The following is a 22,739-nucleotide window of genomic DNA, read 5'->3' on the forward strand; positions in this document are numbered from 1 at the left end:
ATTTTATTTTTTGTAAAAATTATTACATAATTTATGAATATTAATCATTTTAGAAGGTGAATGATATTTTAGTCACTTTAAACGGTGAATGATATTTTATTTATCTTAATGAAAGTATTTTTTCAAAATATATTGGTTTACCAATTCAACATAATTTTAATTATATGTTTGCAAAAAAACATAATTTTAATATGTAATTAATTAACTACTTCTATTTTAATATAATGTAGAATATACTTATAAAATTTATAAAATTAGCAAAAAAATTCATTATTTTTTATGATAAAAATTTATTTAAAATTTATTTATAATAATATTATAATACTAATTGCGAAATTAATCAGTGCATTAATTAAAAGAAATATTTAAATTTTTAAAAATATTTTGTTAGATTTTTTCTAAGCCGATTTTGTTATTCTTAAAACTAAAATTTAAATTTATAGTTAAAATGAATTTGTTATTAATATCTTTATAATTATTTAGAAATGTTATACATTAAATAAACTAATGTAAACAATAAAAAATAATTTTAATATATGAACCTAGATTTCTAATATGACTATTTTCTAGTAGATAAAAATGGTACTTCTCTTTTAAGAGAGATGATTATTATTTACCCTAAAAAGGTTTTACTTTCATCAAGACCAAAAAGGCCTCTGCAAGTGGCGTGGCTACACTGGATGGGCCTATAAATATCTAAAACAAAAACCTTTTTCCTCTCCTTCAATATCCCATCGCCACTCAAACCAAACTCGTGGCTTACTGACTCTGACCTGAACACAAACACAAACAGAGATTCTGTCTGGTTTTCATCATGGAGCCCAATATTTACCAACTTGCCCTCGCGGCTCTCTTCGGAGCCTCCTTCGTCGCCGTCTCAGGGTTCTTCATGCACTTCAAGGCCCTGAATCTCGTCCTCGAGCGTGGCAGGGAGAAGAAAGACAACAACAACAACACCGAAGGAAGAGAGGGAGACTCGCCGCAGCATCAAAGTCAGAGCCTTTCGAGGCGGCGGAGCCAAGTCAGAAGGAAAGGACTCAGCCCCGCTTCTCTTCCGGATGCTACTCCCTTCACCGCAGCCACCGATGGCGGCGGCGGTGGTGATGCAGGGCGTACCAACGGCCATGTTTGTGTCGATGAGATTCCTCCTGGCTTGCCTAGGCTTCATACTCCATCTGAAGGTATTGAGAACTTGTCCTGGATTTGATCATATTAGAGTTAAGTGTCTTTATCAGAAAAAAAGATCCAATTTTTATTTATGGGTTTAGTGTCTTTTGATTCCTGAGTGTAGGGATTGATCAGATTAGAGTTTGGATATAAGTTTTTTGTGTGATTTATTTATAAAGATCCAAACTTTTTTATGTGGGTTAGTTTGGATATAAGTTTTTTTGTGTGATATATTTATAAAGGTCCAAACTTTTTTATGTGGGTTAGTTTGGATATAAGTGTTTAGTGTGATTTATTTATAAAGGTCCAAACTTTTTATTGGGGTTAGTGTGTTTTGGTTCTCTGATGGTCTGTGATGATGTTTACAGGGAGATCTTCTGTACATGGGACTAATAGTATCAGGAAAACTGGAAGCTTTGTTAGACCAATCTCTCCCAAGTCTCCTGTTGCTAGTGCTAGTGCCTTTGAGAGTATGGGAGAGTCAGATGATGATGATAATTTGACTGATACTGCCGGTTTGGATGCTTCCTACTTGCAAACTAATGGGGACTTGGTGAGTGTTTCTTATTTTGTTTTTGTTGATTGAATGAGCAAAGCAAAAAGTCTTACTTACTTTTTTAAACTTGTGCTTAGCCTGCGGATGCAACTGAAGAGCAAATATCTATGGCTGCTTCAAGCATGATTCGTTCACACAGTGTGTCTGGTGACCTACATGGAGTTCAGCCTGATCCTATTGCTGCTGATATTCTCCGTAAAGAGCCTGAGCAGGAGACCTTTGTCCGTCTTAATGTCCCTCTTGGTAAGAATCATTACTTGTTTTTTTTTTGTCCTGTTATCACAATCATGACATGTTTAAAATATTTGCTAGTGGAAATGAGTTAACTGGCACTACAGATATTCACTATTAGTCTTGAGTGAGATAAGAAAGGGTTAGTTAAAGCTTTTATTCAGAAGTTGAACCATTGAATCTCTAAACCATAGTTTAAAGTTTATATCCTGACACATGCTTATTGAGAATTTACATATGATATGTTCAGAGGTGCCAACGTCTGATGAAGTTGAAGCCTACAAATGTCTGCAAGAATGTCTTGAATTGAGGAAGAGATATGTCTTCCAAGAAACAGTTGCGCCATGGGAAAAAGAAGTCATATCTGATCCTAGTACCCCAAAGCCTAATCTAGAGCCATTTGCACATTATCCTCAGGGAAAGTCTGATGTGAGCTTTTTTCTCCTTTGTTCTTCCATGGAACTTCACTATGCATTTTGATAAATTTAACTTACCTATTTTATTTGTTTTGCAGCATCATTTTGAGATGCTAGATGGAGTAGTCCACGTGTTTCCTAATAAAGATGGTAAGAGCACAAATATTGGAAGTTGATTTGGTTACATTCCTTAATGACATTTGTTCTGTTTCGCTATTCTCAGTCAAAGAAGAGCTCTTCCCTGTAGCTGATGCCACAGCGTTTTTCACTGACTTGCATCACGTACTCAAAGTCATAGCTGCTGGAAACATGAGGACTCTGTGTCACCGTCGTCTAGTGCTCCTAGAACAGGTAAGAGTTTTAGTTATAGAATTAATATCAATAAGCAAATTTCATGTTCATCTGGTTAACATTTTTCTTTTTTGTGTGTTTCAGAAATTTAATCTCCATTTAATGCTTAATGCGGATAAAGAGTTTCTCGCCCAAAAAAGTGCACCGCATCGTGATTTCTATAACGTTAGGAAAGTAGACACTCATGTTCATCATTCAGCTTGCATGAACCAGAAACACCTCTTAAGGTTTATCAAGTCAAAGCTCAGGAAAGAACCTGATGAGGTAACCATATGATTCAAGAGAGTATATGATTGACTGGTTTGCAGGTATGGTAACCTCTTTGCTGTATGCAGGTTGTCATATTTAGGGATGGAACATATTTGACCTTGAAAGAAGTTTTTGAGAGCCTTGATCTGACTGGGTAATTTACATTTCCACTACTAATAACTATTACAAGTCAGTCTATCTGCAGATTATCTGTGTTTCATAACATTTAACCATTATGCTGAAGAAAAAACATTTTTTTCCTTCTTTGAACCTTCCACAGATATGATCTGAACGTTGACCTCTTGGATGTGCACGCTGACAAGAGCACTTTTCATCGCTTTGACAAGTTCAATCTCAAGTACAATCCATGTGGTCAAAGTAGGCTGAGGGAAATTTTCCTTAAACAGGATAATCTCATCCAAGGTAATTAAATATATGTGTCCCTCTTAGCACCATTTTTTAGTTCAGTTGATTCGTCAGGTATGCAGTTTTGAGTTTTGACATTTATTTTGTTTTTGGATTCAGGTCGTTTTCTTGGTGAGATTACAAAACAAGTTTTCTCCGACCTTGAAGCTAGCAAATATCAGGTAAACTTCCACGTTCATCTCTAGTAGTTACAATAAAAAAAAATGATAATTAATAAGAACCTGATGAGGTAACTTTGAACACTGCAGATGGCTGAGTACAGAATATCTATATACGGCAGAAAAATGAGCGAGTGGGACCAGCTGGCTAGTTGGATTGTGAACAATGATCTATACAGTGAGAACGTTGTCTGGTTAATCCAGGTTGGCTATCTTTCTGATGCTCATGTGTCTCTCTCTCGTTGTCACATGACTGCAAACTGACTTATACTTTTATGTCTGTATGTTCACTAGCTCCCACGCTTGTACAACATCTACAAGGACATGGGTATTGTGACATCATTCCAGAATATCCTTGACAATATATTCATTCCTCTGTTTGAAGCCACGGTGGATCCGGATTCTCATCCCCAGCTCCATGTTTTCTTGAAGCAGGTTAGCATCTATTTATCTATCAAAACTATTAAAAAGTTGCTGTTTCTTGTTTGTTTGATTGCTTCTTTGGTTTATTTGATTTCAGGTTGTTGGATTTGATTTGGTCGATGATGAAAGCAAGCCTGAGAGACGTCCCACGAAACACATGCCCACTCCAGCTCAATGGACTAACGCATTTAATCCTGCATTCTCATACTATGTGTACTACTGTTACGCTAACCTCTATGTGTTAAACAAGGTACCATTCCTCATCTCTGCTGCAACTAGCTCTGTGTAATATGGAGTAAGTAACTTTGTTTGTTTCCCAGCTTCGGGAGTCAAAGGGCATGACAACGATCACACTACGGCCACATTCTGGGGAGGTAACTTACTTATCCCTTTGTGTGTTTTCACTTTCAGTTCAATGAATGTTTAAGATGTGTACAAATTTTCAGGCTGGTGACATTGACCACTTGGCTGCTACATTCCTCACATGCCACAGCATCGCTCATGGAATCAATCTACGAAAGTCTCCTGTGCTTCAGTATCTCTACTACCTCGCCCAGGTTTGCAGAGACTCCCTGCTTGTATTGTGTCTGGTCCTAAGAATATCTTACTGGACATTTTATTTCAATTTCTTTTTGACAGATTGGTCTGGCCATGTCTCCCCTGAGCAACAACTCTCTATTTCTAGACTACCACCGGAACCCGTTTCCTGTGTTTTTCTTAAGAGGTCTCAATGTTTCCCTGTCCACGGATGATCCCCTTCAGATTCACTTAACTAAAGAACCTCTCGTGGAAGAGTACAGCATTGCTGCCTCGGTAAGTCTTGTCACACACATCATTTACAATGAAAGTTAAATCATCTTTAGATATGAGTCCTTGATGAACTGACTAAAGATTAAAACTGGAATTTTCAGGTTTGGAAGCTGAGTTCGTGTGACCTGTGTGAGATAGCTCGTAACTCAGTGTACCAGTCAGGTTTCTCACATGCCCTCAAGGTACTTGTTATATCACACACATAAGACTATAGTATCATGTACTTGTCTCTTCTCCTGTCTGCTGATTAGTTTTGATTTTTTGACATGTTTTAAAGTCGCACTGGATTGGAAAAGACTACTACAAAAGAGGACCTGATGGAAATGACATTCACAAAACAAATGTACCTCACATAAGGGTGGAGTTCCGTGACACGGTAGGGGCCACAAACTTTAATATCTCTACACAAGATTAAATCTCTTTTTGGTGGAAACAAATTTGATTTATGGAAGTTGATGCAGATCTGGAAAGAGGAGATGCAACAGGTTTATTTGGGAAAGGCTGTTATCTCAGATGAAGTTGTTCCATAAGAAACCGCAATGAGAAATGGCAACGTGTAAGAATCCTATAACTTAAAACACTTCTGTTGCAACATGTTCTTATGTGTCTCTCGTTGATTGAAATTCAGGGGGATGGGGTTTTTACATTAAGGGTGGCGTTTTCAGAAATATACGATGCAGGAAGTAGATAGGGTAATAAAATGAGAGTGGCTGGCTATGTTGTGCCCTTATGACGGCTGCCAAAATCTATTGTTTGTATGAATCTTTTTTTTTTTTTTTTTCTTTTTTTTTCGAGAGCTGACTTTAAAGAGCTGCAAACGACTTGGATAACTGTTTTTTTCTCTATATAAAGAGACCATAAGAGTTATATCATTTCATTCTAGTTGAGTTTTGATTAAGACAGGTTTATAGGTGCTACTGAGAAGAGTTAATGCTGGTTAGATTTTGGGTTTGTTTAATCACCTAAAACGAGCAGACAATGTGACCTGCACATGCATTTTGGGTTCGATTAATAAAAGAGTATTTCGTTTTGACTGATATGGTTTTGATCAATGTTTTAAAAGTGGTCTAAGTAGTGCCTAAACGTCTGCCTAGTCGACAATTCAGACCAGCGGCCATTTAAAAAAACAGGTCTAAGGTATTTAAAAAATGGTTTACCCATTCGCCTAAGTAATAATTCCATATAAATCGTCTAAGTATTTTTCCTAGTGAATTTTTGAACATTGGTTTTGATGGTTACTATGCATACTAAGATTTGATCGTATGGGTGAAACATCTTAGTAGCCGTTAAGCTAGTTTGCATGATCTTGCTTGACGTATGAATCTTCAAGAGTGTCTACACATGCAACCTATATATATTAAATAGAAAATGGAGTTTGAGGACCGACCTCGAGTCTGAAGGAGACAACTGACAAGTTGTGGCATTTGCTTTGCCAACAAAAAGGTCAATGTCAGTGACAGTATGTCTTGTTGTCCCGTTCAAGTTTCATCGAAACGATACACGATTCTTACATTCATTCACCTAAAGGCCAAAGCTAAACGCGTGAACCTTCTTTTCTTTATGCATAAATCATAACACATTGTTTGATATGTTTATAATTTTTGATACTCTTATGGGCCACGAAGATATAATTGCATGTAACTAGTTACCATGTTGATATCGAATACAAAAGAAACAAACAAAATCTTCTTTAGAAATTTTGAATCCAGACGTGGGAGAAATAACTATGTCTGCCACTTCTTCTGTACCATATTTTGAGCAAAATTCAGTATCCTAAAGGTTCTTTCAATCATAAATTCCAAAATATAATTCATTTTTTAAAAATAATATTAAATGATTACAAACTACTGAACATACCCATTTAATTTTTTTAGTTTATCATGAACCATAAGAGGTCGGTGACCGACTTGGAAAACCATTATCACATTGAGATTAAATGGTATGCAAATAACATGGCCCAAAAGATTAACCAGAATCAGTAGTACCATGGAGAAAAAGAATGTGGGGTTAATATATTCCTAAAGTGCCACTAAAAACTCAAATATGAGTATCGAGTTTTTCCCATGAATATACTAACTATTCCCACCAAATAACTAAACCTACACCTCAAACATGCATAGATAGACCAACTTAACTTACGTTCAAAAAAACATTATAGCTAGAGAGAACCATCTCTAGTAAGCTTAGCAAGCAATGAATTGATAAGTGAATCCCTCTTCTCTGCCCTCATATCCTCCCTCGACCTCCTTTGCTCCTCTCTATCCCTCCACATCTGCTCCATTGCCATCCTCTCCTTCTCAAGCTCCTCCATCTTCCTTCTCCACTCTTCTTCTTTCTCTGCTCTCTCCTTCTCCCTAGCCTCCCATCTTTCTCTCCACTCATTCTCCATTCTCATCTGATGTCTCATAAACTCATCTAAAACCTCTCTTACACTATTATTAGCACCACCACCACTATTACTAATACCGCCTTTTCGCTTCTTTGCAATGTTCTTTCTCGGGTTTAGGGTTTTGGATTCATTGCTGATACCTACTAGTTCTTCATTCACGTTCTCTTCTTCTTCGTCTGAAGAAAATTGCTCCGAGTGACTTCTCTTTCTCGTTGCGCCGCTTGTTCCCCCTCCCCCTCCTCCTCCCTCAGATTCGGCCCATAGCATTCTTTGCATTCTACTTGCAAATATAATTTGCATATCATCATAAAAAGGGAATTGTTGTCTTGCTATCTCTTCATCCATTGTCTCACATCCCTGGATACACATGACCAGTGAGATAACATGCATGTATAAACTAATCTACTTAAATAATCTATAACTAGGGAAAATACTAATTTCTTGTAACATGTATAGTCATTTAGCATATAGCATAGTTCCATGCACAACCTCTAACACACTACATAATTAAATATAAATAACATCCACAATATGTAAGGAAATAGTAAGAGAAAGGATTAGTTGTGGACCTTAAAGCGAGTGACGAGGTTCTTCCACTTGCACTTGCACTGTTCAGGGCTACGAAGAAAGTTTTTGTCTCTCATCTTGTTAGAGACAACTTCCCAAAGAAGCTTGTTCCGCTTTGTCTCCATGAAAGTTTGATCCAGCTCTCCTCTTATGGCTATCAACTCCTTAGTCTCTTCTAGGCTCCACTGTGGAAACCTATCCCCGGTAGCCGGAGAAGCTAGCTCAGGGGTTTGAGATTGAGGATGAAGTTGGTGATGATGTTTGTTGAGGTAGTGAAGCTGGTGAAGCTGATGCTGATCCATATCAAGAACTAATCAAGAAAATAACTAAAATAGAAACAAGAATCACCAAACGATCTCTAAAGACTAAAGCAAAGGTTAGATTTCGAGAGGCTTTCACTTTTTAGATCGAAACTGAAAAATACAATTCTCTTTTTTTTTTTTTTTTTGAGTTTGTAATGTGAAAACGTCTAGAGAAAGATGTCTTATTTCTTTGATCGTAATTCTTTTCTTCTTCTCCACTCTCTCTTTCTCATGTCGCCATCTGTCTACGCGTTTACTTTTTTTTTCTTTTGTTGGATTTTTTTCAAATATTATTTACTTTTTTCTGTTTTTCTTTTGACAAAAAATATTAAAGAAAAAGCTTTCGGTAAATGTGTCGTTATTTGATCTTAGTACTCTGTTTATTTAAATGGCCTATTGAAAAAATGATTAGCCTCTAATTAAAGTATATAATAATCTATTAACAACTTGACTTGTGATAAGATTCAGGGATGTGGATATTTCTATCGTTTTCTTCTCATAATGTAATAATCACTTTTAGGTAACGCTATTCTAGATTCTGACAGTCGAGATATAATCAATCAAATATTTTTCTTGTCAATTATAATCAATCAAATGTGTTTGAAATAGATTTATCACATTCTCTTACTTGGGGTTGGGAAATTTTTAAAAATGCAACTTTGATAATAGATTTTCCGTAACTTTTTAAACTACCATTGTTTCCAAAGATTCAAAAACTTCAAATTTTATCAAAATCCTTCATATAAGTGATTTATAAATTAAATATAATTGTGATAAATTGGAAACAAAATATAAACTGCTATATTTAAGAGAAAATATACTGCATAATCAAATACATTAAGTGAAACACATTGGTGACCGTTATTTATATTTTCTGACTAAAATCTAAAGCCATTTATGCAAACTTTAAATTTTGATTGGGTTATTTTCCGGTTTAAACCATTGACTGCTTTTCATTGGTCATGTTACAATCTTCTTAGTGTGACGATTGTATTGCGTTGACGTTTCATCACCATTGCGAGAACCTTCGGTTAAGTATACTTTTGTAATATTGTGTGGTTCGTAATTGTCGGCGACCAGTTGTAGCCTTAGCTTCACCCCCAAGTCTCTTTATTTACTAGGGATGGTCGCAAAACGAATATTCAAATTTTGAAGCTTTATATACGATCCGTTTAGTTTTGTCTGAATCAAATTTTTTATTATTTGATTTGTCCTGCTATTATATCAAATATCCTCCGATAAAATCTATATATTTAACTAATTATTCGATTCAATTTATAACAACAAAACTAAAAAAATAAAAAATTTAAAAAGTACGTAAAATAATAATATTTTAATATAAATAATATTTATTTTTAATAAAATTAAAAAAATAAAAAATATAAAAATGATTATGTAATATATAGGGATATATATAGGGATATTGAATTTGAAATGTGCTTTGTTTCGTTTCTAAGAGATATTTGATATTAATATTTAATTTGATTCATACAAATCTAGATATCTAAATTTTTCAGATTGAAAAACATTTGATGGATTAGATCAAGATTTACGGATTTATTGTCCCCCTTTAGTATTTACATTTTAGTGGAATAAAACAATATTCTTATATTGGTGAATTCGAAACTATACACATTTAGACATTTTTCACCTAATTACCCAAACTAGTATCTATCTTCCTAAATCATATGAAATTCTGAAGCAAAAAATTTGCAAAACGTTTTGTTAAAGAGTTATTCTTGGGTCCACCCCTAGGGTGAACCTCTAGGTTCACCAACCAATAGGACTTCATTATTTCAAATTCGATACCTTTTAAAAAAGGAAACAAAATATTGTCAAGATATATTATGTTTTTAAAATAAAAAGGTTAAAAAATTAGAAAAAAATAGTAGTTACAGAAAAACAAATTTTTTAAAAAAATAATATTTTTATCGTCGTCAGCAAAACACTAAACCCTAAATCCTAATCCCTAAACCCTAAATCATAAACCCTATAAACCCTTGGGCAAACTCCAAACCCTTGGATAATTCATACTCTAAATCAAAAACACTAAATCTTAAAACCCTAAACCGTAAACCCTTGAGTGTTTAGTGTTTTTGATTTGAAGTTTAAGATTTATCCAAGGGTTTAAGATTTACCCAAAGGTTTAGGATTTAGGGTTTAGGGTTTAGAGATTAAGGATTAGGGATTAGGATTTAGGGTTTAGTATTTTGCTAAGAATGTTAAAAATATATATTTTTAATTACTACTTTTTTAATTTATTTATTTTAATTTTTTTATTTTAAAAATATAATATAACTTATAGCTTGAGAAAATATTTTGTTTCCTTTTTTAAAAGATTTCGAATATAAAATAAAACAATCCTATTGGTTGGTGAACCTAGAGGTTCACCCTAGGGAGTGAACCCAAGAATAAGTCTTTGTTAAATATGATTCCAAACTCATGAAAGCTCTTTCACCCTTCAATATATATATTTTTAATTATCTGTAAGCTTGATGCATCCTATTGCTAATTTTTATATAAATAATATTGTATTTTGGCTACGGAATTTTTCGACATCTTCAAAACAATTTTGTATTCATGTAATCATCGTATTGTATGATATTTGAACTACTTTTAAAATGGAATCGGTAACAAGACTATACGACATTTGTTACTTGTTCATTCCTGCAAATGGGGGAGAAACAAATGGTACATACATAGACGTTGAATGCTCTTACTTGCCATCTAAAATATATCTGAAACTTTTCCAAATCAATATCATCTACTATTTTTATTGAATCATTCACAACCAGTGACACTGATTTGGAGAGTTGCGTTTATGACTGATTTGGAGAGTTGCGTTTATGGGTAAAGATGGTGAAATAAGTAACAGGACGTTTATGTACCATTTGTTATATGGGATAACATTCAGTCATAGCATCCTTTTATGTCAGTGCGAAGCAAGGGTTGGGCCCAGACAGAAACTTAAATTTATCGGGCCTTCACAGTCTCCCTCTAGGTGGGCATTTTACCCGATACCGAACCCGTATCCGATCCGAAAAACCCGAACCGAACCCGAACGGATAATATCCAAACGGGTATTGATAGGAGAGTTTGGATATCCGAACCCGAACGGGTAATATCCGAACCTGAATATTATCCGAAGATAACCAAACATATGTATACTTAACTTTATATTTCTCGTTTACATCTCTCATTTTATTTAAACTATTTATATTAATGTTACATGTAGTTTAAGATCATATAATATACATATAGTACGGAAAAAAATGATTTGTCACTCAATTAAAATATATGTCTAGTTTCTTGTTTAATGTATTAACAAAAGTTACATTCAAAATTTAAAAACAAAAGCCAAATTAATGTTTATTTATTTTTGAAATGTTATCTCCAAATCTATCGATATTGAATCTATTAAAAAATAAAAAAAAATCAGTTAAGTGAAATCTATATTTTTAAATAGAATAAACCTAAAAATGAAAAAAATAATTTTTTTTCTTTCAAAATCTCAATATCCGAACCCGACCCGAAATAACCGAACCCGAACTAAAAATACCCGAATCCGATCCGAAGTATAGAAATACCCGAACGGATTTTATACCCCTATACCGAAATACCCGAAAATCTGAAATACCCGACCCGAACCCGAACGGGTATCCGAACGTCCACCCTCATCTCATCTCATAATCTGATTGAGAGAAAAAACCAAAGTAATTGCATCAAAAGGTTGTGGTCCTTGTGGATGAAGGAGTTCATTGTTTATGGTGGAGTTAAATGTAGACAGGAAATTTATACAAAAAAATGTAGACAGGAAAAACACGGCATGGATCATGGAAACTTTGACCACGAGATTTTTTCTATCTGTGTAAATGTATAGATTAGCCCTAATGTGTTGTTGTGGAACACATATCCTATGTTGAACAACCACTCAAATTATTTGGATATATTAGTTATGTTTTATTTTGTTGTAAAAAATATCTTAGGGTTAGGAGATGACTTGTAACTAGTGTGACCATTTATAGACTGAACAATAAATAGAAGACAAAAAATAGATGGAATAATTGTAGTTGGAGAAATAAAATGAATTGAGATAAATTAATATACATGAAATAATTTTGCAACATAATTTTAGAGTCACAAGGTCATTTTAAAAAAAAACACCGGAATCAGAATGTTCAAACCGGTGTTATGATCTTCTGTTTTTAGGTGCTATAAACGACTTTAACATCTTTTGGTAGTTTCACTCAGCAAGAGCTAACCACAAACAAACTGGTCTGAAGCTTCAGTAATAATAGAGTGAAGATGTAGTCTGCTGCGATGATCTGTATCAGTTCGCGAAGTACTACAAGAATTAGTACAAGCGTGTGTCATGAAAATGGAGCTGAATGGGGGTTCGAGTTTTGTGATTGTGTGGGCTTGCTCAGCTTGGAAAAGAAAAGATGACATGTGCTTGAAGACATATAGACATTTTCCATAAAATAAAAGGGAGTTTGCTTGAAGACGAAGTTTTCCATTAAAGAAATGGAAAGTTACATTAAGTGCATTTGGAAAATTTGAAGAGCAAGTTGAAGACGTGGATAATAAGTTCTGGTCTACTATATATGGAGGGACGTGCCTTATGAGAAAGACAGACCTCAAAGAATAAAGAGAGAGAGGTTTCCTTGGTGTGTGTTATTGTTTGGTGTCGAAGGACATTCTAAAGCATTGTCTGATGAAATCCGATGTGGACTTAGTTTGGTGGCGTTGGAGTTGGCGCTTTGTGTGGTGGAGTTAGCCATCGTGTATAGCTCGTGTGAGCTTTGTATGTGCTTGGAAAATCAAGTGTTCTGTGTCTGGTGTGCGTTAGGTGCTGACGTACTTGGTGAAGTATTTCCGAGAAGTGGAAGATTGAAGCTTAGAATCGGGGGTGGGGGTGGGGTTAGCACAGACGGTTTCATTGAAGTGGTCTCTGAAAATTGCAGCTGTAGAAGACATTGAGCTCCAGTGAGCCGGATGTGATTTATGCATGTGTGATTTATTCATAATCTTTGTAGATTATTGACTTGGAAAATAGTGGTAGACACTAGTGTGTGTTGTACCGTATAGCAATCGTAGGTTGTTTCTTGTTCTAAGTCAATGAAATCTGGACGAGGTCTCGGGGATGTAGGAAACAAACTTCATTAACATTGTGTGTTACTTTCTTCATTTATTTTTCGTCGCCTTATCTGCACTAACATAGAAGAGGGACAAATTCTTCTGAGGAATAAACAGAGGCAAGAGAAAAAATAACATTCATGCACACAATTGATAATATTATTCTCATCTTGTAAAGCTACACTAGATCTGAAGATGTTATGCTACAGGGAGAAAGATATGAAGATCAGAACTGTATTGAAGAGAGGTATGTGACTATGTACAGAAAGAGAAAGATATTTTTGCACTGAGTATCTAATCTATTAATTTAAAGTTTTATTTTTATCTGCTGTTAAAAAGTTGTCATTATAGTTTTGGATCTATTCTTTTTTTTTTCATTAACAAATAATATGTAATTTTGAGAATTATGTTACATTAATATATAATTGTTTTTAATAATTTTACTAACAACTAGATAACTGGAAAGATCACTACAATCTAAACTGAACATAAACTTGACAAAATAAACCAAATATCACTACAATTTGGCAACTTCCTATACTATAACAAAAATTATTTATAATATGTATTCTGTCTATTCCACAAATATAATTCCCAAATCAAGATTTATTAATATGAAATTATAATATTTGTAATACAAGTTAAATATACGATTATTTTTACACAAAGCAATAAATACAAATCTCAAAATACTCTCACAACATGTATTGTCAATTATTATATGTGAACACCAAACAAAAAATCAGATGACTTTAACGTTAAAATTGATACTTTTATATTTTGTAACAGAATATTAATCCATATTTTAACGCGGGTACTATCCTAGTATGTTATTATGTTGTGCCTGGCTCTACAAAAGTGTACGAATAACTTCACTACAAAGCTAGAGACTAATTGTTCCATCACATTTTCAAAATGTAACACTCAATATGTTTCCTATTCTATGATGGGTTAAACAATGGTGGTATAACAAAGATGGTGGTCAAGAGATAAAAAGATAACACACAACAATATTTAATTATATTTTTATTATTGTTAATGCTTTATGGATCCAATATTACAATAATGCATACTCCTTACACGGTATATAGGTTATCTTCACCTTCTTGATCTTTTTTCCTATAGATTTGGCAACTCCCAGCAGCTTCTGCTATTTTGTGGACATATAAGCCACCACAATGTTAGATACTTTTGTTCAATCTAATAGATTTTTTTCATAAATTTTGAAAGACGGTATTGTAGATTTTTTTTTTTCAAAAATAGATTTAAAGTATAATGTAATGTATCGGTAGTTTACTCATAAAGTAGTAGACGTATTAAAGTATCTGCATGCATAGCTTTTGTTTTGATTTAGGAAAAAAAAATATCCACACATCCACTAGGTAGATTACATATAAGAAATTGTAGCATGAAATCTCCATATAATTATACTAATGAAGATGAAAAATAAGTTATTGTGAAATATAATGTACTGATATAGATATACTTATTTGAAATATATTTAATATGTTATAATTGAAGATATAGCACTAGTAAATTTTAAATCATTTTGAAAAAATACTAAAATTTAAATCAAATCTTAAATTTTCGACAGAAGTTACAACACTAATAAGTAATAACTAATTAAAGAAAACGACTAAACTGCACTAAAATACCAGTGACAACATAACAAACAGAAAGCAAAAAAAAAAAATATTTATTTGATTGAAAAGGAAAGATATCAAAACACAAATAAATTTTACTAACGGAAAGAATAAAAAAAATTCATCCACTATCCCAAGTCATCGTAGAATATAATTAAGCTAAACAATTTTTTGAAATATTTTACTTATTAAAATTTGACTTAATTTTTATTATTATTTATTTTATCAAAATTTGATTAAAATTTTCCAGCCATCACAATATTTCATTATCTTACGCTTGAGAAAAAGAAAAAATTCACCACCATACCTGTTTTATTTTGGTTATCAAAAGGGATGTTCCTCTTTCCTTTGTAAGTCACAAAATTTGATGTTTGACAAAAAAAATTATGTTCCAAAAAAAAAAACTTCACCACAAAACTAGGGACTAACTTAGAGGTTCCGTTACATTTTCGAAATATGACATTCAATATAATACTTATCATATGATGGGTTAAACAAAGGTCTTATCACAAAGATGTTGGTCAAGAAACAAAAAAAAAATAACACAGAAATAAAAAACTGAGACTTGTCAATATTTTAATTTTATTTTTTATTATTATTGAGGCTTTATATTTTCATTACATTGATTCATATATTTTAGACGGTATAAATTTGTTTCACTTTCTTTATCTTCTTTCTACATATTGGACAACTCCCAGCAGCTTCTGTTATCCTGTAGACATATTAGCCATCACAATGTTAGATACTTTAGATCAATATCTCAACACCAGATAAGAATGTTCAACAAGACGGTTGTATTTTATCAAACTAGTTTCAATGGATAACAACTTACTTTGTTCCGCACTGATAACAAGCGACGCAATGGCCACATGGGAGGAAAAAGCAATCGCGTTTCGCATCAAAACAAATGGCACAGCGAGTTTTAGTTCCATAACTTGCTTCACCTTCATTGCCACTAAAGTCTTCACGATCAGCATCATATGCTGCAAAAGACTCACTCCAGGAACACATGCTTGAAACATCGTCATCTTTGTGTACAAGTATACTTGTAATCGATGAATCATCATCCATTACGTGTCTATCTTCCCCAGCACGCTCAAACCTTTTATACAGTTCTAAAGCTACCAGCAAGAAGCAAATCACGAGACCTGTATATGCACAAAATGCTACATGTAACTGATACCAAAAGAAGACTTTTATAATGCTCAGATACCAAATGAAAAATTTACCTGTGACAATGGCATATGAAGTCCATCTAACTTGATGCGAGATTCTGATAAACCATTCTTGTTCTTCAGCTAATACTCCCTGAGTTTACAGACAGTGGAAGACGAGGATTCCTTCAGCTCAGACTAAGAACAATAATATAACTTTTGTTGGTGTGTTTCCTCGAGAATACATACCGGTCTAGGTGCTGCTGAAGTTAAAACAATAGAAGTTCCAACAAAAGGCATTGTATTGATTGTGCACTCGCCGTTGCTGAAGTTACACTCGTAGAATGGTGGTTCTTTAGTATCATACACGACAGCCCTCACATCAATATCCAACTCAACCTGAACAAACACCATCTCAAGTTACATGTGCAAGAAACACAACAGAAACCAAAGGTAATTATTACCTCTACGTCCTTCAAGTTCGGGTTAGCCACATTAAGATAATAAGTTTCAGATTCACTTATGTTCACTTGAATCACACCACTCCCTGTAGAAGAACTTTTCTTAAGTCATGGATAACCAATGCACTAAAGTTGGATATCGTAGTTGACTGACCTTGAATCAGATCACCAAATGGAGGTTCCTCCAACAACCAGCGAGTGGCCGTTCCTTGAAAACGAGAGCATTTAAATAATTATGTTGACATCCCTATAAACGCAACACTTTTAAACAAACAACTCATTCACAATTAAGACATCTATCACCTCTATTTCCTTAGTAAGACTTTGCTAAGGGTTTTATCGGTTACATGTTCTTCATTAAAGAAGTGACTTAGGGTATATCTTTGTGTTCACAGCCTTAATGACAATATCAAACCAACATGCAACCGTAGGAGAAAGACAAGCAATAGCACAAAACATAATATTAACTAACCTTTATTGACCACAAGCCGGACTGAACTGCCTTCAGGTTTAACATTTAATGAAATATTCAACGAAGCTCCTTTGTTCAGATAGTAAGGCCATCCCTGAGACTAATTAGACCAGTTCAATAAATTTATATGATTTTAATCAATACAACAACGGTTTTCAAATAGCCACAACAATCATGAGGAAGCTCAAACCTACCCCGTAAGATCTATGTGAGACAGACACCAAACGAGATTCAGACCAATTCATTATAGCAACAGGAGGAGATGCATAGAACCCAAACAGCTGAAGACCAGGTTCAGAACCATACACATTTTCCACCTAACAGAAAGAAAAAAAATACATTAATTAGCACAACACATGAAGGAACACAAAAAGATGTAACCAGACAACAACAACAACAACAACAACAACAACAACCTTAACGCTTTTGATAAAGATGGAGTTTGGTTGAACAAGCATGGAAGCGTTAGGTCCAAGCCAGACATTTGTTGGGTGGGAAACACGCATGAGCATAAACGTCGCCACTGATTCACAACGCAGATTCAAACAAATCAAATATAAAGGGAAGAGTTTTTCAGTGCTAAAACCAAAAATCAAAATCGTTAATTTGAGATCGAAACAAACCAATTATCCAGCCAAAGAAAACCATAGCCACGTATGAAAATTTTAATTCAACATCAGACGTCGAACTGCCCCACCGGGGGCGATCACCAAGTAATTGAAGTCGAAAATCCATCTTAAGTAATCTAGAGAGATAGAGAAAACAGAGAGATGATGATGATAAGATTGATGGGAGCCATGGTGTTATAAAGGAAGAATCTGAGAATCTGTGAGGATGTTAGTCCATGAAGAAAGTTGCAAGTTGATTAATGTAACGGTTACACTGTCTTAATAGTGGTATACTAGTAGAAGACAAATGATTGTATAATCAAAGACTAGACAATATTTGACTTCTTTAAGGGTGTTTTTCGTATTTTTGTTAAGATAATATCTTATATATGCTTTGTTGTCATTACATGGTTATGTTTTGGTTTAAGGAAAATGTATTTTTTAAAAGTGAAATTCCTAAGGTATCCTTTGCCGGAAGTTTAATTAGTTGTATAATGAATGAAGATGCTGCCAAAAGAAAGTAAATATTTTATGTTTGACTAGTAATCTTTATTAAATGCGTATACGGTATTTTAGTAATAAAGTAGTAGATGTAATAAAGTACCTGCATGCAAAGACTTTTGTTTGATTTAGGAAAAAAATATTGTATAATATCCAAACACTCCACTGGCTAGATTACATGTAAGCAATTGTAGAAAATTAATCCAATATGTTATCTAATGATATGCTGGTTTATAATTATCTTTTGTTTAAATCTATCAGAATACTGATTAAAAATATAATATTATATTATATAAGCGAAGCAAGAAAACAAAGAAATGTTAGAAATTAACTCGTCTGAAACATTATATATTTTTCCGTATGTTTATAGTAATGGAGATGAAGATAAAGTTACTGTGAAATATAATTTACTAAGTTTATTGCATATATATGTACTTATTTGAAATACATGTAAAATATGTTATAGTAGAAGATATAACACTACTAAATTTTATACTAAATTTTGTTAAAAATTAAATTTTACATTAAATTTTGAATTTTTGACAGAATTTATAACATTTATAATGAATTAAAAGAAGATGACTAAATAATACAAAAATATTAACGACAACATAACGACAAAAAACCGAAAAAACAAAAAAAAAATTCGTTAGGCTAAAAAGGAGAGACAACAAAACACACATAAATCTTACTAACGGAAAGAAGAAAAAGATTCAATGATTACCACGGGTCATCGTAGAATAGAATTGACCTAAAATTTTATAAAATATTTTATTTTAATTTTTTTATTAAAATACTGATTAAATTTTAAAATAATAATAATAATAATAATAATAATATATAGAACAAAAATGAAAAACAATATTGTAGTAGAAGATACAACACTAGTAAATTTTATACCAAATTTTGTTAAATATTAAATTTTACATTAAATTTCAAAATTTTGACATAATTTATAACATTTATAATGAATTAAAAGAAGAAGACTAAACGACACAAAAATATTAACGACAACAAATAAAAGGAAAGACAACAAAACACACATAAATCTTATTAACGGAAAGAAGAAAAAATTCCTCGATTAACATGAGTCATCGTAGAATAGAATTGACCTAAAATTTTGTAAAAATATTTTTTTTAAAAAAATTTCATCAAAATGCTGACTAAATTTAAAACTTATAATAATAATATATAGAACAAAAATGCAAAAAGATATGTTATAGTAGAAGATATAACACTAGTAATCTTTATACCAAATTTTGTTAAAATTTTGGTTTGTTTATGGTTAATTCAGGTCAAAATTCGAAAAATAGACTTTTGAATTAGATATCAGATTTTTTCGTATTTTCAGAAATAAATTTTGGATAATTTAGACAATTTTAAATTTTCAGATAAAAGAATTATTTTTAACGAAAAATCAGATAAAAAGTCTTCTCGGAATTTGACTTTTTGTACTTTTTTTTATAAATAGTATTTTTAAATTATCTTAATATTTTAAAAATAAATTTAGTTAAGATTTATAAGTATGTAAATTATATTATAGAAATTTGGGTACCTATTTGATTCTTGGTTCGATATATCCAGTTCTTTGGTTATAGAAATTTAAGATCATTCGATTAATTAGTAAGATCTAAATCCAAAGCAAACCTCTTTTTGGTTCAGTTCGGTTTGATTCGGTTCCGGATAAATGTGTACATGCCTATATTTAACATATTTTTATTTGTACACAAGACGATTTATATATATACCCAAATAAAACTTCAAACTTTTTGGTCTCATATTTTAAATTAAAGAAATGAGATAAACACATCAATTTAGATTTCCCATAACAACTCCAAACTTTTTATCCCTTTATATAAAAATATCCGTGAAACAATAGGATATTGGGGAAATTTTACTTTTACACTTTATTGGATACCACTTTTCAACTATACCACAACTAAAGGGACTTTTTCATAAATGCCTTATTCATTAATGGGTAAATGACCTAAGTACCCCCTAACTAAATCAGAGAAAGGGAAAGAGATAAGGTTTTGGTTCCCCCCCGACGAATCTCCACGACGGACGGCGATACTCACGGCGGACGACGATAGTCACGACGGCGAAACTCACGACGAAGAAGAGAAAAGGTATTCTCCTTCACGAGTCACAACATCTCTCTGGAAAAAGCAACTGGTGACGACGAATCGCGACAATAACAATCCCGATTCAAAAATCTCATCTCAAAAATGTCGTCTTCTCTTCACGATTCTCCTCTTAGCGATTCTCTTATTCACGAATCTCCTCTTCATGATTCTCTACAAGTAATTTCCTAAATTTGTGTATCTTTTTGTTTGTTTCAAGTCATTTGTTGAATTTTTTATTTCTGTTATAAGAAAATAGAATAAGATTGGCTGAGGATTATGTCCCTAGTTAGATCTAAGAGAAAGAGTATCGATAGTGAACATTGAGTTTTGTTTTGAAACATTATAAGCCCTTATAAATTTGGGTTTCAAGTAATTATAAGATGTGTGAACTCAAGAAGTGTTGTCTTGTATTGCAGTTGGATAGAAACGAGTTTTGCACAACATTGAGATTGCCTATGAGGGAAGCTGGAGAACCACCAGATAATTCCAAAGCGATAATCCATCACTCAAAGATTGATTATGTCGAGAAGGTAGCAGAAATATTAGGAAAAAAAAGAGTTCTCTTTTGTAGGTTACGTCGTCTACTCCAACATTCAATACTCCAAACTTTGATACAAGGGTACAAAATTAGTATAGTTTTATAAGGCCTTGTAAAGTTTAATGTATATATCATAAACATCTAATTTTCAAATATTTTGTTTGCAGGTTACATCGCCTACTCCAACATTTACGTCGCCTAAGTTTGATCTCCTTTCCCAAGAAAGTCGTAGTGGAAAGGGTACATATGAGGTATTTTATAAAGCTTTATAAAATATTTCATGATCGATAAAGGCCTCTTAAACAATTTGCATGAATCAGGTTCTTATGAGAGATGTTTGTGAGATTTCTGATTTTCAACCTCTAATGAAAATTAAAAAGAGATTGGTACAACAAGACAGCCAGGTTTGTTTTCCAAACTTTATGAATATTGATTTATTTTATAGACATAATAACCATTTGCAAAAACTAATTTTTTTTTGTCTGTAGGTAAACGAAGATATTGAGCCTCCACTTCAAAAGAAGATTAAAACTGATACAGATAATGTTCCACTAAGAAGAAGTGAAAGAGGTCAAATACCATCCATTCATACACAGCCACCGTTTGCAGGAGCAAGGAAGAAACATCCGATTCTCCATCCTTTTGAGCCAGTTGATAAAACAAGAAAAGAAAAGATGAGAGAATGGAAAATGTCAAACAAAAAAAGTAAGTTTTTATTTTATAAAAAACTATATATTTCATGAGGTGAAACTGGATACCTACATAATAAGTATGAGTGTACAATGTAGGAAACTGAGAATCAATCAAGAGATAGTAACCGCAAAGTAGTTCTCAGATATTGAAACACCGGGAAAAAAAGCTTTCAAAAACGGTTAGGCTATATTTGAACAAAAATTCTTTATAATCCCTTATAAATTTATATTAATCTTCTTTATAAAACTATATGATCGCTTTTCTGAATATTTGTTATTTTGTCCCAGCATATTGAAGCAGGTTTGGAGTTGCTGAAACTGAAACAGATAAACAATCCAGATTTGTTTCTGAACAAAACTGCCTTCGTTGTTGGAGTGAAGTTTCTTGAAGAAATAGATGAGCTTTATGATGAGTTTTTAGATGACAAGAAAAGTTTCCAATTTGGAACAGGTTTTGACAAGTACAACATAGAGAAAAATATCAATTTTCTCTATTCGGCTATTGCAGTAGAAGAAAAGTATTGGCTTGGAGTTGTAGTCAACTTGGAGAAGAGAAGTACCACATCATTCAATTGTGCAGCATTGAAGTTCAAAGATGCGAGTTTGGTACCTTATGTAAATGCATATGCGATGGCTCTACCATTCATGATTCGCAATTTCTTCAAAGATGTCAGCATGGATACAAGCAAGTTCTCAATAAAAATTGTATCTGAAGGTTTTCCACAGGTAACATCTTTATAACTGCTTATAAATGTTCATGTTAGATTTGTGTCATAGATCAAATAACTTATATTATAATTTATCGGCTATGTTCTTAAGACTAATATATTACTGACAAATTTTTGTTTCAGGTTCTTAAAATAGAAGACAGTGGAGTTTATGCATTGAAGTTGATAGAGTGCCATGCAATGCGTATAGGGGATTTGACAAAGCTGAGTGAAGAAAAAATTGCAATCATCCGAGAAAAGTTGGCGGTTGATATCTTCTCGGAATTGCAATGAGTACTAATGTGGGAATCAACAAAAACTTTATCACTTTCTTATATTTATGTTTGAACAACTATCTGAGTATGTTTTATGCGTGTTTGGTAAACTTTGTGTTGTAGAATTCTGAGTATTCTGAGTATTATGAGTTGGATTTATGGTTTTGCTTTAATTTAGAAAGTTTATAAGCTCTTATAAAATCAAAGCAAAATGGTTTATTTCAAAATTTATATCTTAGTAGCTTTATAACACCTTATTAAAACTGGTTTTTGTTACCTCTTGTAAAATCAATTGAGTTTAGGATATATAAATGCGTATTTAAAATTTATAAAGATTTATAAATCTATAAAAATGAATTTATAAAGGTCTATAACTAATAT

General features: G+C 32.8%; 3 protein-coding genes and 1 long non-coding RNA gene across 6 annotated transcripts; 2 read left to right on the forward strand and 2 right to left on the reverse strand.

Annotated features, from left to right (window-relative positions):
• The first annotated feature begins 714 nt into the window (after positions 1 to 714).
• On the forward strand, positions 715 to 5,659 carry LOC106450946 (AMP deaminase). The gene is made up of 20 exons (XM_048780527.1): positions 715 to 1,181; positions 1,536 to 1,720; positions 1,801 to 1,966; positions 2,205 to 2,383; positions 2,469 to 2,520; positions 2,594 to 2,721; positions 2,806 to 2,985; positions 3,057 to 3,124; positions 3,251 to 3,393; positions 3,496 to 3,557; positions 3,645 to 3,758; positions 3,849 to 3,989; positions 4,075 to 4,227; positions 4,298 to 4,351; positions 4,424 to 4,534; positions 4,617 to 4,790; positions 4,889 to 4,969; positions 5,065 to 5,163; positions 5,249 to 5,343; positions 5,416 to 5,659. Exons 1-19 carry the CDS (start codon positions 815 to 817, stop codon positions 5,315 to 5,317), a joined length of 2,526 nt encoding a protein of 841 aa, XP_048636484.1. The 5' UTR covers positions 715 to 814; the 3' UTR covers positions 5,318 to 5,343; positions 5,416 to 5,659.
• Positions 5,660 to 6,694: 1,035 nt separating this feature from the next.
• LOC106454637 (trihelix transcription factor GT-3b) lies at positions 6,695 to 8,223 on the reverse strand. The gene is made up of 2 exons (XM_013896747.3): positions 7,746 to 8,223; positions 6,695 to 7,533 (listed from the first exon to the last, which is right to left on the reverse strand). Exons 1-2 carry the CDS (start codon positions 8,043 to 8,045, stop codon positions 6,946 to 6,948), a joined length of 888 nt encoding a protein of 295 aa, XP_013752201.2. The 5' UTR covers positions 8,046 to 8,223; the 3' UTR covers positions 6,695 to 6,945.
• Positions 8,224 to 15,396: 7,173 nt separating this feature from the next.
• On the reverse strand, positions 15,397 to 17,773 carry LOC106454635 (E3 ubiquitin-protein ligase APD1). 2 transcript variants are annotated; one of them, XM_013896746.3, is made up of 10 exons: positions 17,535 to 17,773; positions 17,328 to 17,434; positions 17,106 to 17,228; positions 16,912 to 17,005; positions 16,594 to 16,647; positions 16,443 to 16,525; positions 16,228 to 16,377; positions 16,054 to 16,132; positions 15,657 to 15,972; positions 15,397 to 15,536 (listed from the first exon to the last, which is right to left on the reverse strand). In XM_013896746.3, the coding sequence occupies exons 1-10, from the start codon at positions 17,644 to 17,646 to the stop codon at positions 15,461 to 15,463; spliced, it is 1,194 nt and encodes a 397-aa protein (XP_013752200.1). In that variant the 5' UTR covers positions 17,647 to 17,773; the 3' UTR covers positions 15,397 to 15,460. The 2 variants fall into 2 exon arrangements, with proteins under 2 accessions (XP_013752200.1, XP_013752199.1); XM_013896745.3 differs by having other exon boundaries at positions 16,912 to 17,011; positions 17,535 to 17,772.
• Positions 17,774 to 19,927: 2,154 nt separating this feature from the next.
• On the forward strand, positions 19,928 to 22,098 carry LOC125609271. Of its 2 annotated transcripts, XR_007339673.1 has the most exons (5): positions 19,928 to 20,765; positions 20,852 to 20,935; positions 21,005 to 21,088; positions 21,173 to 21,555; positions 21,665 to 22,098. It is a non-coding gene; the product is annotated as an uncharacterized LOC125609271 (long non-coding RNA). The 2 variants fall into 2 exon arrangements; XR_007339672.1 differs by having other exon boundaries at positions 21,173 to 22,098.
• Positions 22,099 to 22,739: the final 641 nt, after the last annotated feature.

The sequence above is a fragment of the Brassica napus genome, chromosome A5 (assembly GCF_020379485.1).
Source record: "Brassica napus cultivar Da-Ae chromosome A5, Da-Ae, whole genome shotgun sequence".
NCBI classification, from domain to species: domain Eukaryota; kingdom Viridiplantae; phylum Streptophyta; class Magnoliopsida; order Brassicales; family Brassicaceae; genus Brassica; species Brassica napus.

Excerpts from the sequence above, each read along its gene's own strand:
- LOC106450946 (XM_048780527.1), top strand. The coding sequence starts at position 815 with ATGGAGCCCAATATTTACCAACTTGCCCTCGCGGCTCTCTTCGGAGCC. Across the intron at positions 4,352-4,423 it reads TACGGCCACATTCTGGGGAG|GCTGGTGACATTGACCACTT; the intron begins GTAACTTACTTA and ends ACAAATTTTCAG. Across the intron at positions 5,164-5,248 it reads GGGTGGAGTTCCGTGACACG|ATCTGGAAAGAGGAGATGCA; the intron begins GTAGGGGCCACA and ends AAGTTGATGCAG.
- LOC106454637 (XM_013896747.3), bottom strand. The coding sequence starts at position 8,045 with ATGGATCAGCATCAGCTTCACCAGCTTCACTACCTCAACAAACATCAT. Across the intron at positions 7,534-7,745 it reads ACCTCGTCACTCGCTTTAAG|GGATGTGAGACAATGGATGA; the intron begins GTCCACAACTAA and ends ATGTGTATCCAG.
- LOC106454635 (XM_013896745.3), bottom strand. The coding sequence starts at position 17,646 with ATGGATTTTCGACTTCAATTACTTGGTGATCGCCCCCGGTGGGGCAGT. Across the intron at positions 17,012-17,105 it reads TCTCACATAGATCTTACGGG|TCTCAGGGATGGCCTTACTA; the intron begins GTAGGTTTGAGC and ends TGGTCTAATTAG. Across the intron at positions 16,526-16,593 it reads ATTTGGTGATCTGATTCAAG|GGAGTGGTGTGATTCAAGTG; the intron begins GTCAGTCAACTA and ends GTTCTTCTACAG.